This window comes from Anser anser (genome assembly GCF_964211835.1).
Source record: "Anser anser genome assembly, chromosome: Z".
Classification (NCBI taxonomy): Eukaryota; Metazoa; Chordata; class Aves; order Anseriformes; family Anatidae; genus Anser; species Anser anser.
The window spans coordinates 7,838,945-7,857,967 of NC_139723.1; the positions used below are offsets into that span (position 1 = coordinate 7,838,945).

At 38.2% G+C, this 19,023-nt stretch overlaps 1 protein-coding gene across 1 annotated transcript in view; it reads left to right on the forward strand.

The window, feature by feature from the left end:
- Positions 1-19,023, forward strand: part of TMEM167A (transmembrane protein 167A) — a 21,306-nt gene continuing 2,283 nt past the window's right edge. The window contains exons 1-3 of the mRNA XM_083817577.1: positions 1-136; positions 11,486-11,595; positions 16,967-17,001. Of these exons, the coding sequence (XP_083673703.1) occupies positions 134-136; positions 11,486-11,595; positions 16,967-17,001 (148 nt within the window). The 5' untranslated portion in view covers positions 1-133. The remainder of the gene's footprint in view (positions 137-11,485; positions 11,596-16,966; positions 17,002-19,023) is intronic.

The window sequence follows — 19,023 nt, forward strand, 5'->3', positions numbered from 1 at the left end:
CTCCGCCCCGCCTCCCTCCGCCCTCTCCACCAATCGCCGCTCGCTATCTGCTCTGCGCGGCGTCGCCCAGAGGAGCGCCGTGGCTTCCGCCCGGTCGCTGCCGGAAGTGTGATGTGGCTGTGAGCGGGTCGCCATGGTAAGCGCGGGGCGGCGGGAGGGCAGGGGGGGCCTCTCTCTTTTTTCCCCCCAATACTTGCCGATAGTATAACTTAAAGGTTTGTGTTTGGATTAGAGTTAAAATCTGCTGTGAATTGATCTTTAATAACTGAGATAAAATACTGCGGGTATACGCTTTTAAGATTAAAAGCCAAAACAATGGAATAAGAGGTTAAAACCTGACCCAGTAGAAGTAAAATACAAAAGTATTTTAAGTATTTGTAAAAATAAAGTGCTTTAAGTATTTGTGAAGTACGTAACTTTGACCTCAACACAAGTCATTTTAAGTGTACCGTTTCCAAATCGTTTGACAGGTTGTCGTTCATCAGTAGTGATGCATACCGCGCGAGTTCCCCCTGAATCCTTTTTTCGCAATTCCCATGTTTATTAAAAGATTAATATCTCTTGAGTTTTCTTAAGGTTTGGTTCAAGGCAAGTTCGTAGGCCTCAGATCTTGTCACCAAGAGGAAATTGCAGGAAGTTGCTTGCCAAGGGTCTTTGGCAGATCTTTTAGATGAACTTGTGCTAAACTATGGCTTCAAGCAGTGAACAAAGGGCTTTCCTGATAAGAGGCATAAATTGTCTTAGAATATCTAAAACATGCTTACATAAAACGTGTGCCGGATGGGAAAAGGAAAGAGGTCATCGCCTCCAGTTTGTGCCTTGGGAGGTACATCACCACTACCTAGCTATGCTTCGTAGCACTTCAAAGGACTTGAGGGTGTAGAACAAAAGCAAGAGAAGCTCCGTGATCAGTCAGACACCTTGCATTACCTTTTAGCACTTAAATATAACACTAGTGCTTATAACCAGCAAAAAGGTTATGGCATGCATAAGTGTGCTTGTGAGTTGTTTTATTTTTTTGGCCGTTGGTCCATGTTGATTTCAGGAGATTAAGCTGTATTGTTCAAGGAACCTGACGCATGCTAGAATTTCTTAATGAGATTTTTCTCATTTTATAGAGGTGAAAGTAAGATTCCTTAATCTTGTAGAGTTTGAATTTCTTCAGGGAAGCAATAACCCTTGTGGTCTGATCAAGATTTTGGATTATTTGTGGTGCTGCTGCCTGTGGTGTCATGGCTCTGCAGAAAAATCTTACCTCCTGGGATTAACAATCATGAGCTGTAGTTAATTACGTTTTCTTTTGCATGCACACTTGACTGTGAGATGGGAAACAACTGGAAGAAAGCAGAGCTGTACCTCCAATTTGTTCTCTTTCTCCAAAGTAAATGAGCTGCAACTGTGACAAACTAGCTCTGTGAGTAGCATTTCCAAAGGACTTCATCCCTGGAACTTTCCACCCCATTTTCTCCCAGGGTTTCTTATCACATCATTTCTGCACAAGTCCAAACTTAATCTGGGTGAGTGGCCACCTGCTGACAACAAAATACATAGAAGCTGACTTCTATCCAGCTTATCCTTTATCTACAAGCACAACTTTGTGTGCTTATTTCTGTTTACTGCCAGTGGGTAGAAAAAACCTACTGTTTTAGATTAAACCAATTCTGAAAGGGGGTTGAAGGTGCTCAATGGATTAAACAAAAGAACTGGAACTGGAAGGGATGTGGTATAATGACAGCTGCACTGTTATTTTAAAAGCAGAATATTTATTCCTTAATAGCATTCACTTTCACTAATCATTGTGTCAGTTCACCCTGTCAACTTTTGAAATTTTACATTTGAAAACTCAACAAAACTTGTATTTGGGTTGAAAAATACACTACAAACATGGGGTTTGGTGGGTGGGAAATGGGAAGAAGCCTGAAGTAACTTTGTGTTAAAGATGGGCCTTTCATCTGTTGAATTGAAGTCTTCACTTTTCTTTGTAGTAAAAATAAATAGCATGAATAAATATACGGAAACTTCAGCATAGATATGTTTTGTGTCTATAATTGTGATTGGGTGTTGGAGAAAATAATGAATTGCACAAGACTGTACGAAGATTGCTCCTTCCCAATCACCCTCTGGTTAGGACAAGTACGGCACCTCAAGCCCCATCCTGTTGCAGAAGAATTGATCAGGGAATTTTCCATGGGGACAAACCTTTTTATCACAACCTTTGTTACTGTCTTAGGATGGTATTTACAGAAGGAAGGAGAATTGCTCATGGAAGCAATTCCTTAGAAAATACTGATCCAAGCCAAGATCTTGGATATGAACACACCAGAATATGAGGTAGCTTTTTGTGAAAGAGCTTTCAGGTGTCTTCAAAGTTTTGTGTCTGGCTTATCGGAAGTTAAATCAGTCCTGATTGAAATTTTCTAATAGCTTTGTTTTTATAACGGGCTAAAGAGAGATAAGACCAGAAAAGATGTCCTAGTTCATCTTATGTGTGGACATATATGTGTCTTTGTATTATGAGTGTATTTTGGAGCAATGACAGACAACTTCTTGCATGTCAGTTTTACATTTCATCAGGCATGAAATGTTTTGAATAAAAGTGATTAGAATTTCAGGGAGTTTCAGCTGCAGTAATAAGTTTCTCGTCTGACAAAGTCTTTGCTGCTCAGCTAATGTGCTTTTGCAGGGAGTCTGAGCATTTTCCTCCTAGGCAGAAGCAGTAATGCAGAAAGATGCTGGGACCTCCTTTGCTGCCAGTCGTGCAACAACTGACTCACGTCCCTGCACTCAGTATGTGTCGACCCTGTGCCAGCCCCTAGGAATGGGAGGAAATCCTACTAAGGAGAAAAGAAGAAGAACCTGCTCTCCATGCACCTCTCCTCCTGTCAGAATAGCAAGCTTGTCAGAGAATTGAAAAGAAGAGGGGAAGGGAGAAATAGTGTGGTTGGATAGGGACAGAGAATTGAGGTCTTTACTGCACTGGTATTGGTGCTTAGTAAATCTGATGCCTTCTGTAATTGCACATGTAAATTGTAATGCTACTGTGGAGTAGGAAATGTGTAGTGAATTACTGCTTGAAATGGTTGGTATAGATACTTATGTGTCAGCATATAAGATGTGAAAATATATCATTAATATTTTTCTTCTCTGATTATGGAACAGAGGAAACAATTTATTCTGCTGTTGTAAGACATATGTATTTAATGCGTCTCTTAATTTGACTTGGGAGGAGTAGGATGTAGTGAAGCTACTTGTACAAATTTTACCACAGACCTCAACAGTGAAGGAATGACACAAGTTGAGAGAAACAATTTCCTTGCTGAGTGCCAAACAGTTCTTACTAAACCTTTCTGGCAATCAATCTACTATTAAACATCTTTATTCATTAATAACATGAAAAGTGTGGAGGAGGTCACTTTTTTTCTGTAGCCTATTTTAAATTAGTAGTGAACTGCTTATGCACTCTGTATTTCCAACTCATAATCCAAACCCTGAGGTTTTACTTAAAAAAAAAAAAAAAAAAGTCATGAAATAGTCAGTGTGGCAATGTAATTTTTTGATTGGCTTCAGCATTAGGCACCGTGCGTATCCACTGCAGTAGCTGTACTGCCGATGCACAATGCTTGGTGTTCAAACCCACCAGAAATTTTCAGTTTCAGCTTTGTAACAAGGAAATCAAAGTGGAACCAGCTGTCATTTGTCTTACAGATACTGAAAATCTAATCCATGTACCTGAACTGTGGGAGGCCTGCCTATCACCAATGGACATCAGAGACTTGGCAGAGCTTTTCCATGTTTCTTGAGTAACTTTTACTTACTTTTACCTCTTTTACTACTTTTACGTCTTGTGTAAGTTATAGGATATGCCTTTTATTCAGCCTTTGGAACGAAGTAGATACTATCCCATTTTTGCATGCAGCAACTTAGGCTTTTTGTAAGGATGCTCAGCAGACAAATTCAGCTATGAATTGCACAGGCTTTCTGTGAGGGTGAGGTATTCAGGCAGATAGCTCGTGCATTTTCCTGTTGTGCTATGGAGCCATACCTAGTTAGTTTTTGACTCTTGCTTGTAAATTTGTACTTTAATAATCAAACGCTTACAGATAGAAAGTTAGCTATATCCCTGATGTTAAAATATTAAATAAAGCAAAATAATTCAGTATCTTCCATTTTGAGAGTTTTGTCTCTCTTCAGTGTACATTCTCAAATTCCTGTTGCAGTTTGTGTTGCAAATCAACTTTACCTCTCATACGGTTTGAACACTCTTCATTAGAGTGGGAACATTGTCCTACTCAAAATGTGCTGACATGTTAGAACTACTCTTGCAGCTTCCATTCACGCACTTATTACTGTTTCTTCTGTTTCTACTGTTAAGATTCTCTGGTAAATTTGTGGCAAACAAAGCAATTTGCTGTGCAACTTCATAAAGGAGAGTTACCTAATTTGACAGAAACTATGCAGCTCAGTTATCAAAAGGACAACGGTAGTACAGGCATAGTTAGCCATACTTCTTATTTGAACAGCAAGAGAAGCCAGAACTGATTATGGGAGAAGATGTCTTTTATGTGGATAATATCTCTCCTTCTGTTCAAGTATACTCTAGAAATCTCTAATGGACAGATTTTTAGAGTAGAAGTGGCAAAAGAGCTGCAGGTCAAGATTTATGTCCACTTTGAGAGGTCTGTAGTAACAGCTAATGAGTACATATTCTACTTATAGTTCCAGAAAGTACCATTAGTTCCCTGCTACTCTGGAGAATATGCTTAATTTCAGCTCCTTGAAATTGGATTATAGAAACTATTCCTATTATCAAATGGTGGAAGAATGTGGAATGTGGAAAAAAAATCTGGTAAATTGCAAACTATAATCTGCAAAAAAGATTTGGAGGAAAAGACATCATGAGCATTTGTGCTACATCAAACATAAAATATGTTTTGTGAATAAATGTATAGACAACACCCATGTGTTACAACACCAATATGAAAAGTTTAACATTGTAACTTCAGTTTGCTTTTTGTTTTAAGATGTTTGGGGGAATGCTGCATCTGCTAGCTGTTTTATACTGAAAATTCCAGTTTGGAACTACTGTCTAGGTTTTGGGCTACAGAGGAAAGAATTTAAGTGAGCGTAGAATTTCAACATTGTCATCTCAAGGTGTTGTTTGAATGTTGTGCTGCGTATTCGAATAGCACTAACAAATCGTGTTTTAAAGTTGAGGGGTTTTGTGGGAGAGGGCACATGTTTCTTTCTGTTAATTGTTTAAAAAATTGGTTAAATCTTAAATATATTAGTCTTCAGTTTGACTGAAAAGCATACCTATTACCACCTATGTGTTGCACTTGCCATTTCAATTAGAAAATGTATCTCTTCAATAGATGTGTAAGGAAAAGATTCCTTCTTATTCTAATTGAGTCTTACCCGAACTTAAATGATTGTAAATATTTTAGGTGGAACTGCAAATATTACAGGCAGAAATGTGAATTAGTGTAAATACCGTACTTAAATTTCTTGGAAACTACATGCTGGGATGAATATGAAGTAAACTTGAATACCCTTATTCATCTTGGAGCAACCAACAAAGCTAACAAAACAGTATCTGGATTCTTAAGTATAAACCAGTTACGTCTAAACACCTCTTGCTTAGTTGTTGAGTGTAGTCTTGCCAATAATAACATCAAATTTAACTGATTTGCAAGTTTTTTTTATTTTTCTTATAATTCTAATTAGCATGTCTCTTTTACAAATGTTTATTTTTTGTACATTTTTTGAGATTATGTTTGGCAGGAGTGGAAAAAATATTTCAGAATAGGTTGTAAAATAATTACATGCATGTTTTAATTTTTAGCAACTGCCTTGCCCTTCAGCTTGGAGTAGTGCTACAAGTTTTATTTCCTACTCCTTTTAACAGTTTTATACTCCTAAAAATTGGACTTAGGCTGGGAAAATAAGAATGGCAGTACTTAACGGAAACATTAGATAATCATTTTCTCCTTCAGATTTTCAAGGGCTTCTTCATTAAAATTTGATGTAGATTGATTTCAGCTTTCTCTAATGGCGATTGGATAGTACCTCTGAGTTAATATTTTAATACAGGCTTTTTCATTTTTATAAGGTCTTGTTTAACCACAGTGTGAACTCGTGCTCACGTTTTAATATGAGGACAGCTACACAGTCAGACATTAGCATTTGTTTCTTTGTTTGCAGAGAACATATTCATTGGTTTTAATAATATTGTAGAGGAAAAAAAAAGCAGTTCTAGAAGGTGTCTGTATTTTGCAACATATCAAAATTTGGTTATTATTTCTTAAGAATATTCCAATACTTTATCTATATGTGCACACATAATAAATGATTATAACAGTAACCGTGGGGCAAAGTTTAGCTTGCTGGCACTACAATGGCCTCTCTTTTTCTAGCATACTCAGACGAAATCATGGTCACGCTGCAATCAGAGATAGAGCAATCATATTGTAAATACTGCAAGTCTAGTGCAGATTAAGCTTTGGTTTCAGCTCTCAGTCTTGAGATAAACTGCCAGAGGTTGTGTTTTAAGCTTTCTACCAACCCAGAAGGGCAGCAGTATGAGATTTACAATCTCTTCCCGTATGTTTTTATTCTTTTCTTCCCAAGAACCCTGATATCAGGTGGTTTATTTTAAATGGAAGTATATGAGGTAAAGGGAAAATCAGCAGGTCGTTCCACGACATGCAGAGTAGCATCAAAAGTTACAGTGTAAGTTACAGTGCTACCCAAGGTTTGCATCATTAGGTGGATCACAATTCTGTTGCGGTCTCTGCAAACACATGGAACAAAGTCATACATCAATCAAAGAATGTTGGAGAACTGGAGACAGGGATGGATACCGTTCGAAGTCTTGGCTGCGGATGTGTTTTCATTGTAGAACAAAGTTTCGTGTCTATGACTACTGCGATGTCTGCTGAGGCTGAACACCATTTCCCAATGATCACAAAGAATTTAGGCAATTGTCTAAGAGTTCCCTTCCTTTCAGCACATTGAATTAAATAAATAAAGTGCCAGAGTAACTGATAAGTAGAACTCTGAACTGCCTCTTTTTCTCCCTGACTGTAGCAAATTTAATGCTGTCTAAATTGTAGGACTAATGACACTGTCTGTAATCAGGTTGATGTGGGCTGTGCAAATGTTATGGCCCATCAGGGTTCTGTTTCTCAGCTGCACAGGAAATTTTGCACTTTAAATCAACACCGACTAAAGCATATCAAACACTTGAAGTACCACTTATTATCTAATGGACTTCTTTCTTCCCTTGCTACTTCTCCTCCTAAAAGGCTGTCGCACCAATTCTTGCTCCTCTGTTGTAGCAACCTCACCAAGAAGCAACTGGAGCCATTCCTTTCCTTGCAGCATCCATCCCCTGTAATGACAGCCATGCTGGTTAGGTGAGGTCTCAGATAGGAATACATTCAGATTTCTCTAGTTATACCATACGGCTTCCAAAAACCACATATTTGCAGGAACTTTCAGGAGTATTCATGCTTTATTTCTCTGTATTATATGGAATTATTTTTACTAAGATATGATGTGATTGAAAAAATAATATTGAGGTGACTTTTAAGTTCTAATTTTGGTAAGTAATTAAAAGAGCCTTCAGGTATGTAGCTCTTAATGTTAAAATCCATTGTCTTAAATTTCTGAAGCTCCGTGAAGCAACTTGCTCTTGCAAGTCCTGCTAAATACAATACCTCCTTAGTGCTTTAGGTGATAAAGGTAGTGCTCCACAACTACCTGGAGACAGCACACAGGAGATCGAAATTTAAAAAAAAAAAAAAAAAGTACTTAAGTAGCACAGAATGTAGCTACTAAGGTGTTTCCACAGTGTCAGAAATGCACAAAAAGGGAAATACAAGAGTGTATAATTAAAGCCACAGCTGAGACTGTCCAGAATCGGAATAAAATACCAGTGCTGATTCTTTTCTGCATTTGCAATCTGAGTCTCGAGAAGCTATCTTTTCACCAGCATGTGGATGCAATCTAAAAGACAGCACCAACTACTCCATGTTATGAAATGTACTTCTAGTAGGAATTAGGATCTCTCTCCATTTAGCCAGTCAGCACTGTTTTAAAAAAGCTAATTCGTTACTTCTGGGTCACAGGAACCTGGTTTAATCAAGTGAATTTACATTTACCTGTATTACAGTGTTTTGCAAATAGCTTGATACCTTAATGCCATGTTTTTTAAAGGGTCCCAGTATATGACTCTTACAGCAGGTTTTAACTGCATCAGTTTGAGCAGTAGGATGCAGGTTGCCCTTTTCTGTAAATTCAGTTGGGCTGTAAGAATTATTTCAGATGTGAAATGTGTAGCCATCTGCTTCAGAAATAAATTTCCACTTCCAGTTTAAAAATGCAGACCAATTTAAAAATACGCTTCTGTCCTGTTATAGTGACCCATAAATACGTGTAATTCAGAGCACGTTTCAATGGAATGACATATATAATTGTAGTGATGCCCTACGCTGCATATCTGGGGAAACGCTTGAGAAGTCCAACAAAGAACAATTATATACTGTCCCTATTGATTGACTAATCACACATTTCATGAGTATACGTTTACATTCCCTGCTCAGTACGCAGCAAATGGGGCAGTGTTGCCTCCTGCCCTTTCTCTACGTCTGCGTGCCCTGTGCGCCAGGCTGCTGGGGAAGCAGCTGCAGTGGGAAACCTGCAGGAATTCATGGGAACGGGGCGCTGGCAGGCGCTGCGCTCTGTGATGTCGGGAGCAGCTGTCTGTCCCGGAGGACTGGCGGAATTACTCCGTTGATCGGGGGTATATAGCGCATCGCTGAGGCAGCCACTCTCGGGTCCAGCCCCACCGTGTTCCTAGACCCGCAGTAGCCAGGGGACACTGCCTCATGTAGGCTTTGAGTCGTCTCTGCTAGGGGATGGAGAGTTCCCTGGTGCCTGAAGCTGGCAAAGCTTGCGGACAGTACCAGGGCAAGATGTGCTGGTGGTGGTGAGCGCTGTTTTGCCCATTGAAAGTAACCTGTCCTTTACTTACAGCATTGTAGGTTAAGCGATGGTTCAGCTAGCCCAGTGAAAATACTAAACTGAACAAGATTTAGCTAATGCTTTGTCTAGGGAGAAGAGCAGGTGGCCTCAGTGTGGGGACCAGAGGCCTGGCCTTGGATACTGCATCACTGGTTGGCTTAGTCACATCCCCTCTCCGTCTTCTCCCTCGTTACAGAAACCTTCCTTCCTCCTGTGTGCAGTTGCCACTTATCTTTTACCTTTCTCCACCGCCCACCATATCTCTGTACATCCTAATAATCACCTTTTCAACCTGTGCCTTTTATTTTCATTTCCCAGTCTGGTGTAGTAAGGGCATGAGGACTGCGGGCGCTGGCTTGAGAGTTTTGCTCCGGTGCGAAGGCAGCTGGTGCAAGGTGGCTCCTCCTTCAGAGCAAAGGGGAGACTGAGAATAGCGCACCCAGCACGAGCCAGCTAACCCTGCCGTGAGGGCATGCAGCACCAGGATGCTGAGCTGCTTTTTCAGGCTGCACAGACAGCAGAGCTGTTCAGTCGCTCCTTGAGCCGCCCTGTGCCGTTTCTCCTTAATGTGAAGTTCTCCAACCAAGAGTGGCCTGCTGGACCCTGTTAGCTGGGACATCTGTATCAGTTTCTGCATCTGCCCATTTATTTAGGCTGGCAGTGTGATGCGTGTTCCAGTACTGCTTCACGTGATTCACAGAGTCTTCTACATAAGCTAAGGATTTTTTTTTTTTAATTAACAAGGCTCTAGATCTCATGATGTTCTCTCTAACAACATCTTAGTGAAATTTGATTCTCAGAGCTTCAGAACATCAGAATGTTGTGACATAGGAAGAAGGTGCACCCAGATCAACAGAGCTGTGCCTCAGGATAGGGAAAGGGGAGCTCTGATGTGGTCTTAACAAATCCCACCCACTTCTCTGCCCGAAGAGGGAAACTGCAATGTAATATCCCTTCATAAGTGCAAAGTATTTACACTTAATTAAATACTACTACTCAGCCCTCTGGGTTAAGCAGTAAGAAAAAATATGACGTATTTAGACATGAATTCGTCCGTAACACAAAAATCTAGGATGAAGAGTGAGTTCATTCTATTTGTTTTTCTACTTTTTGGAGTTCAGAATAAATAGGATCTGGAAAGGAGGGTAGTAGAACAAAGCAAAAGCATGTCTGTCTGCAGTAAGCAATTGTCTGTTATACTACCTGGTGCTGTTAAGTTGACCAAAATGTCAGCTGACACATGCTAACTGTAAAATAAAAATTTAAAAAAGCCTTAGATTCATGCAGCTGCATTATTTTAACATTGTAGCAGAAACCTACATCTCAGATTTGGGGCTAGTTATTAGAAAATATAAATCACAAGGCCTAGTTGCCAAATATTTCTTCCAAAAGTTCCGGGGAACCTATTGCAAACAAACAATAATAATAATAATAATAATAAGGTTGCTAGTGCGTTATTTATTGGGACGGTGACGTAGCAGTTGCTGGAAATCAGCATCAACAAGCTTTCTTCCAGATGTTGCACTGTTTTGAAGATACAGCAGTCCTTACATGAGCACCTGCTCTCCCTCTGTATGTGTCACTTAAACAATGATAGTTACATGTAATCTGAAGACTAAAAAACATTTGGCCTCACAAGATTCAGACTTTAGTTTATAAAAGATGCTGGTGAGAATTTCCTGATATTTTAAACTTTAGCAAATAACCAAATATTTTAGTAGTTTCTCAATAACTGCTTCTTATTGCCAGTAAGCTGTTTATTTTCACTGGTAAGCAATCGATCTTTAGTTCTAAGCTATTTTCTCCATTTGTCTAGCATTTTCCATATAATTAGCACTTCTAAAAAATGGATTAATAGAAAAGATATTTTTAATTTTAAAATCAAAAATTGATTTGAAAGAAATTAATCTGTTGTGTTTTAGTAGTTCAGGTGGGTCTAGTTATATATTTCTACAAATCTTGAGTCTCGGGGGTAGTCTTCATAAAGTAGTATATTAACAATCTGCCTGTATATTTCTTGTTTTACTGTGTTTAGGCTTGCTACTCGTTTAGTTGTCAAATACTCTTTACCTCCACCTTCACCACCACCACGATACTCTATTGATGCAAACCGCAGTTACACTTATTCTTGGCTGAGAGGGAATGTCTGTTTTCCGTAACTCTTAGACTGCTGCTAATGGGTTTCCAGAAACTGGCTTTGGAACAGCAGCCTGGGAGCAAAGCTGTAAGGTTACCATTTTGCCTGCTATTTTGGGGATGAATTGGGAAGGGAAAACTCCGTTCTTTCACCATTGCATGCAGAACAATGGCTGTTAACAGTGATTTTAGCTCACTGACAACATAGATTATGTATTTTTTTGGTGAGCATCGTATGGGGGATCACTTACTTTCTCCAGTTTATACAGCAAGGGAAGTTTGTACTGGGAAGTTGTAATCTTTCTTTTCTCATTTTCTTCCATAGTCTGCCATCTTCAACTTTCAGAGTCTGCTGACTGTAATCTTGCTGCTCATATGTACCTGTGCCTATATCAGATCCTTGGCTCCCAGCTTACTGGACAAAAATAAAACTGGGTATGTAGTCTGATCATTCTAAAAATTCACAGATTGTTTTTTTTTTTGTTTTATTCTTAGTATCTTCTAATGGTGTGTGATAATATAAATACTATTTTGACAGGTTTTTTTTTTCATCTTTAAAGATAAAAAAGCTTTAGATTGTCTTTAATAAAGATAAGAACAAAGATCTTCATTTTCTACTTTCCTACAATAGAATGTTGAAATTTTATAGTAAGAATTTATTAACTTACAAAGCCAGCTAGTGTTGCTTTTTTAGTTATTTTTTGGGCTTGCAGCTTTTTCTTTAGATGCTTGTTAATGGTACAGAAATGAGAGACAGGAAGCACCTTCCTACATCCCACTGTTGCTGTAAGGATGTATTTATTTTTGATTCGTAAAGCTGTGAAATAAAGCATTAACAGCAGAAGCTGCCTTGCTTATTTTTTTCTCCCGTGTGTCTTTTGGTTGCTGTAATTGCATCTCACTTTTATTCCTGAAGCACATTTTCCTGGGTGACCAACCTTTTTCTATCTTGTGTTCCCAGTTCTCTTGGAAGGTAGTTGATGTTGCTGCTATAAAACAGTTCTCTACCCTACTCAGGCTGATTTTGGGGTGTGGTGGGAAATGGGGATAGCCAAGTCTGTGCCTTGCTTATGCTTTTAAAGCACATTCACCTTTTGGCTTACCAATTTCCTTTGTACTACAAAGAATACGATGGGGTGTTGGATGCGAAGAGCAGTGTGCAGAACTGTGATTTAAGAACTATGTTTTTGAAGTAATGATTGGGCAATTTTGACCTAGAAACCACTGAGGCCACCCTTACTACTTCAGAAATACCATTGCCTAGGGTTATTACAAAGGAGATAGTATTTATTAAAATGGCAAGTAATTCTAGCTGGTAATGTTCTAACTGGAAAGACCAGGCAAAATTTTGGTCTCTGGGTGTTCAACTTGTCCGTTTTTTCCATTAGAGCATTTTCTGTTAAAGAAAATGTTTTTTGCCTAGTTATCTTCTATCACTTCGGGATTTAATTTTCTGAAAAAGTGCCAAGTTTTGAACAGACCCTTCCTACCAAGAATCTCAGAGGGTTTGTCTTCTGAAACCCTTCAATGTAATTAACTTCTGGAATTGCCATTTTATCACACAAGATTTCTTCTAGTGATGTAAGCTAGCCAGAGTACAGTAGCTTTTTTTGGTTGGGAGTTCTAACATGAAAATGTTTGTCTCCTTTCATAGGAGACCATGAAGTTACCCCTGACACGAGAGATTTCTTTTGATACTAGTAAAGATGGAACGAAGGGATGACTTCATGAAGGACTTTTTTTCGGTGGTGGGTTTTTTTTGAGTGTCTACTAATGGAATATAACCCAATATTCAATGAGGTATACATAGTAAGAAGCAAGAATATTTTACTGATTAAACTTTTAGTGCTGTTCTTGGCAAGGAATATATCCTTTAATCTGGAGCTACTCTGTTTATACTTGAGGCAAATCTGTCTAGAGCACAATAGAAGTCTCTTCATAAAATATTTTCAAAGGGTGCTGACACAGTGGAGGAGTTGAGCGTTTGATCCGTAGGTTTGTATTTATATAAATGTTGGACATACTATTTTATTTTTGTTTCATATAAACGTGTGTAGACTACTTTGTACTGGAGAATAAAATGTTGGCCTGGAAGCAATGAAATTTGTTTCCTGAATGGTAGATGTTTACATGGAGATCATATGCTGTTAAACCCCTCTCCCTCTTCACCGGCATATTGCATGCTCAAATGGAAACGTCTAGACATGTTGGATAAAATAAATTCTTAGTTATACTTCATTTTACCACAGAGGTGATCTTACCTCATTATTCCTGCTTCAAATTAATAGCAAAAAAAAGAAGCAATAAAATACTAAAGCAACACAGAGTAGAAATGTTAGTAGTTACTAGCTGTATTTCTGACTGGTAAATTTGTTGAAGATTTAGGTCTGTTGATAGTAAGTAAAGAAACGTGTTTCAGTTTGTTGAGAGATGGCACTGCAAAGTGATGTCACCTGTCCTCATAACATTGTATTTCATCCCAATGACTTCTGCCAAAATGTGTGTTTTTCTATCAAGCCAAACAGGATTTTAAACCTTTATTTTCCCTGAAGCGTCGTGAGTGTTTCCATGTGCTTTGTCTGCAGCAGTAGCTTTTAGGGTTGGGAAAGCAAGTGGAGATTTACTGTTTCATACTAACTTGCACCACAACACAGTTCTGTTCTCCTGGCTAACCAGGAAGACGTGTTAGCTTATATAGTGGAGACTGACTTGCCATAGGCATTGCAACTGGGTATATCTCACATTCCTTACTGCAGTTGCAGTAGGATTGTCCTAGTAAACACAAGGCAGCAGCGTTTTGCAGCATTCTCAGTCTAGTGGCTGAAGAATGAAGCATGGCTGACCCTTTTTTGTCTTTCTGGTTCCGTTTCTTTGAATTTTTTCGCGTTTTTTTTTCCCCAAATAGCCAACACCTCCTTCGTGATTGTTGCTATTAAGGTTAACACTGGTATTGAGGAATGTGCAGCAGCTTGTGCATATATTTGACGTGTGGCTGCTGGAAAATTGCACGTTTGCAAGCGAGACTGACATGTTTCACATGCATCAAAATGAGGATGAGTATGAACATGAAGGGGAGAATAAGGAGCAATGCAATTGCTTTGAATAGTTACTTAAGGAAGAATTATTTTGGAACAGATGCATTCAAAGAAGCATCATTTCTGTAGCAATCAAACAGGTTTTGACTTGAAGAGGTACATGTTGAGGACCTGAGATGAACAGTAATATATAAATACAGGAGGGCAGAAGGCCTGAAGAAGCTTTTCTAGTAACATGAGCTCTTCAGTGTATCCAGAGGTTGTGTTTACAACTGTGGATGCTCCACATCTCAATTTGCTATTGCTCAGCCTCAAACCACTTGGACAAACAGATCTACTGGGCTGTTCCAATAGGAGCACAAATGTCTCAAAAATGTGCTTGTGTTTTCTCTTGGCAGGCTTGTTAGATCTTATGTCAGTGGTAGATTTAAATTCAAAAAATGTTAACTGATGATTGGCAGCTGATGGAACCCATATTCTGTTTTGTACCTCCCATATTGGGGGGAAAAATTCTTACGTCCACCAGCAAGGAAGTTTTGTAAGGCTAGAAACAATGTACGATACTATAACAAGTCAGTTATAAATTTATGTTGTTATACATGGTCAAAAAACCCTGAGAAGGCAAAGAAAAACCCTTGCTGAGATCGTCATACAAACTATGGATTTGTAGACTGCCTGAAAAAGATAGTATTCTTCTTCCTGGGTAAAATTCTTCAAGTATGCATAAGAAAAGGACAATAATGTTTTGTTTCTTCGAGTTCCCAGGCATGCTTGTGAGAGATGCGAACATGAGGTGCCAGGCTGTGGAAGTTTTTGCAATGGTTTTGCTGCATGCAATCTGTAAATCTTCATTTTACAGAGAATAACAACAGTTTCAATACTCTTGAGTGCCGTTCGCATTAGGTCTCTGGGGCTGTATTTTTTGCTCTGAATGATTTACACAAGTGCCATTTCCTGCATGTCTCTTCTAAAACGGCATGGATGTCTTCGGGTTATTTTACTATATGACCTCTTAGCCTGAAAAAGTGTGTGATGGTCTACATGCAGGAATTATTACTTCTGCTTGTGGAATTATATAAAAGCAGAAGAATGAGCTTTCACTATATAGAAGTACTTTTGGCTTGAGGTAAAATGATATAAAATAAATGAAAAAATGTGTTGTATTTTATAAATGCAAATGCCTGGAGTGCTGTTAGCAAGAAATTGGTCAACAAGAGAGACACTGGTCAAAAGGCATTTCACTTTCACTTTGAGAGCTACAGTCACTTGCTGCCTCTTAGAACTTGTGTTTCTGACCTGCTCAACCCCAGACCTTTATTTCAGAAATAAACATGAGGCTGCTAAATGGAAAGAGAGAGAGATACAGAAGTAAACGAAGATAAAAGAGCTCCAGGTAGAAATATGAAGTAACACAAATTCTTTAAAAAAAAAAAAAAAGTAGGATATGGTGACTTCAACAGTAGGCATGGGCAAGTGGCCCAAACCTACCTATCTGCATTTAAACAGGAAAAAAGCATGTAATTGTGAAAGTCCAGGAACAGGAGAGGGAAGACAGGTAATCAGAGTAGCGTGGAGATGGGTTTAGAGTATTGTGGGAAAGCACCTGGAGACCTGCTATCACAGCAGGTAGTAGATGAAGCCCCGGAAATAATGTACACTGAGGTTACTGCTAACACACGTCAGGAGAAGGGAAAAAGAGAAAAGGATTTTTTTTTTTTTTTTTGGTTCTTAAATCTGTGTAGTTGATATAGTCAAATCCAGATGTTTTTACTGCACTGCAACCAGTCATGCTACGAAGCAAACTTTCCTGTAGACATGATTTCAACACAGTTTTGACCAATATTTGAAAGACTGAAAACTGCCTTCTGCTTCAGGACACCTCAGTATTTCTTTCCGTCTTACTTCAGAAATTCTAAAGATTCCATTCCACTTCTCTTATTCCTCTTGAGTAGTCAATGTGAGATTAGTCTAATTACACAGAGAAATTATAGATATGTGGCCTACATGCTTGTACTTCATTTTGGGTGTACTCTGAATAGTTGAATTCTGGTTTCATCCTTTTTTAGTTCCAGTTGTGAGCATTAATATCCTGGGTGGGCAGGATTAGAGAGACTTTACCTAGGTTAACCTTGGTAAAAGTAAAAACGAACCTGGAGAATTGTTTTGTAACTTACTTCGAGGCAAGCATTCTGTCATACCAGATTACATGTATGAGTATGCTCTGCTGAAAAGTGCATACTTTTTATCTGCAGTTTTTTTTATCTGCAATTCCTAAGGGAAATATAAAAGACACTACAAAGCAGTACATTTAAAATACAGTTTTCTCATCTCTTATACCTGCAGGAAAATGTGATTGAAAAAAACCTAACATTAAAAAAAGAAAATCCATATACAGCAACATGGAGGCCTGTTGGCACTTCACACTCTCGTTTTCTAGTTCTGTTTTTTTTTCTTCTTTTTCATGATTTTCTCTCTGATCTGCTTCAGTGTAGAATGTGGAATTCTGATGGAACACAGACTGAGTAAATGGACCTTTTGTTTTTCTTGCATGCCAAAGCTTTGCTGGACTTAGAAAGAACTTCATGGCTTGTGGGTTGTAGCTTGTAACCCACACCGGTATGTGGTGTTTTCTGATGTTAAGAATAGCATCAGCTTGAAAAACTGTTTATTTGGATTGTTTTAGCATGGAAGGAAGAAAATTAATTGGCTGAGTTTATTTCTTAAATGATTTTATTAAATCAAGAGCCTAATCAATTTCTTTATCTTTGCAGACTATTGGGAATATTCTGGAAATGCGCCAGGATTGGTAATTTTTTTCTTTGAAATCTTTAACACCAATGCTTTTTCTATAGTGTGCCTTATTTATTAGAATAATGTTCCAATGTGATAGTGAAAACCATACTCAAATCATCTTAAAAAATGTACGTTTTACCTCTGTAAAATATAGCGAAGATAGGGGAGGTTAGCTATGACTTTTTCTGTCTTTTTGTAAGTTTCTGTGTACTTCTGAATTACTTGAAGCTGTTTGTTTCAAGTGGAATCTATGTATAGGATGATCAGTTATACCTGGTGTTAGGCGTTTTCCCATAGCATTGGTATTTGTATGTATTTTCATCATTATTCTGGATTTATTTTGAAATGGAAATGGGAATATGCAACGCAAATTCAGTCTTAGTATTGAGGTATATATAAGATTTAAAACAATAAAGTAATGCATAATTAGAACACTTTTACAGATGGCATTGTTAATACAGAGCAGAAACATTGGACTTGTAAATATAGATTTTGCTACTTGTCATTGACCCTAGAGAAAAATGTTAGGTTCCCCTTTCTTTATTCTCAGGCTTTGAAAGGAATGTGACGTGTTTTTCAGCATGTCAAAGTGCACCGATGCAAAAAGCATCCTTTTCTGAAGACCTGCTGTTAAAATGAATTGCAGGTATTGTCCTATTTAGGTAATGGACATAACAGAACCAATTTTAATACTGTAATTGAAAGATAGCAGTAATTTGGCAGCTGTTAGAAATGAATTCTGAGCTATACTAGCAAAAATAAATCTAAATTTCAGCTGCATTAGTGTTTGTTCAAGGTTGGAGAGTACACCTTACCTTACTTCACCACCTTCTTTTTCACTTAGTTAAGTGCAAGCCTATTTTTTTCTATTAGCCGTGCACAGCAAATAGTTTTAAAACGCATTTAAAAGAGTACACAAAAGGTTTTACAAGGTCCCTGTCAACTTGATAAAGTCAAGAACTGCAGTTAATCTTCCTCTCTCATAATGTAGTAACTTTAATAAACTACATTTGCTGCATCCAAGGTAATACATGCACTCTTGTGCCCCACACCGAGCTGCTTTCTTTTCTCTTATCCATGTAAAACAGTAATTTCTTTTCAGTTTACATTTGGAATGATCTGATTTTCCTTTCTCCCAGGCTGAGAAGTGAAGCAACATCTTAACATTCCTCCTATATATTTCCTTACATAACACTACAATGCACTCGTTATGGGAAATCTGTTTTGAAGGTGATTTTATTTGAGGTAGTCACAAAAGACATGGAGGAAAGTGTAGGCTTTTAAAAATGAAAATGCCCACTGGCTTCCTTTATGTATAACTTGCCCAGAATGTTTAAACAACCTTTTCACATGTGCATAAGATTTTAATAATCAGCAAGTGGTTACGTATTTACAAAGTTGTGCAAAATGATGTTTAATCCTGCCACATGATGATTTCTCTTTCAAGAAAATTAAGAGCAGGAAAGTATAACCCATATGAAAATTGTAATACTCTAAACTGTAGGAGTTGGACTTCCTCAAAAATTTATTTTAAACAGATGTGAAACTGCAGACATTAATTCATTCAGTTATTTGAAGTTTAATTAAATATATGCCAGATCATGACAACATCTTGTAATGTCACTGTGGCAGTCACCCTTGCTTATGGGAGGTGTCGCTACAAGTATTTTTTTTTTTCTTTTCCTATGGAAAGTTTGTTACTGTTGTATTTGAAGGTCCTGCTAGTGAAAGAGACTCTTTTCCTAAGAATTACACCTTAATGCTGGACTTGGGAGCTGTGGCATGTTTTCTTCTTTTTTGTCTTTATTGATTCTCCGAAAATTGCATCTCAGAAAAGTTTGTAATAAGATAAAAGACTGTACACAGCAAGAGGAAATAGAGCTTTGTTTAGAGCAAACAGCTCCAACTCTGTCTTTATGCTTCTGAACGCATCAAAACAGGAATTTGCTCATCATAAAGAGACAGTGGTGTTAACACTTCTGATGGTTTCGTAGGCTGGAAGTACCATCCAGTGTAGGAGTGTCTCTGCCCTCCA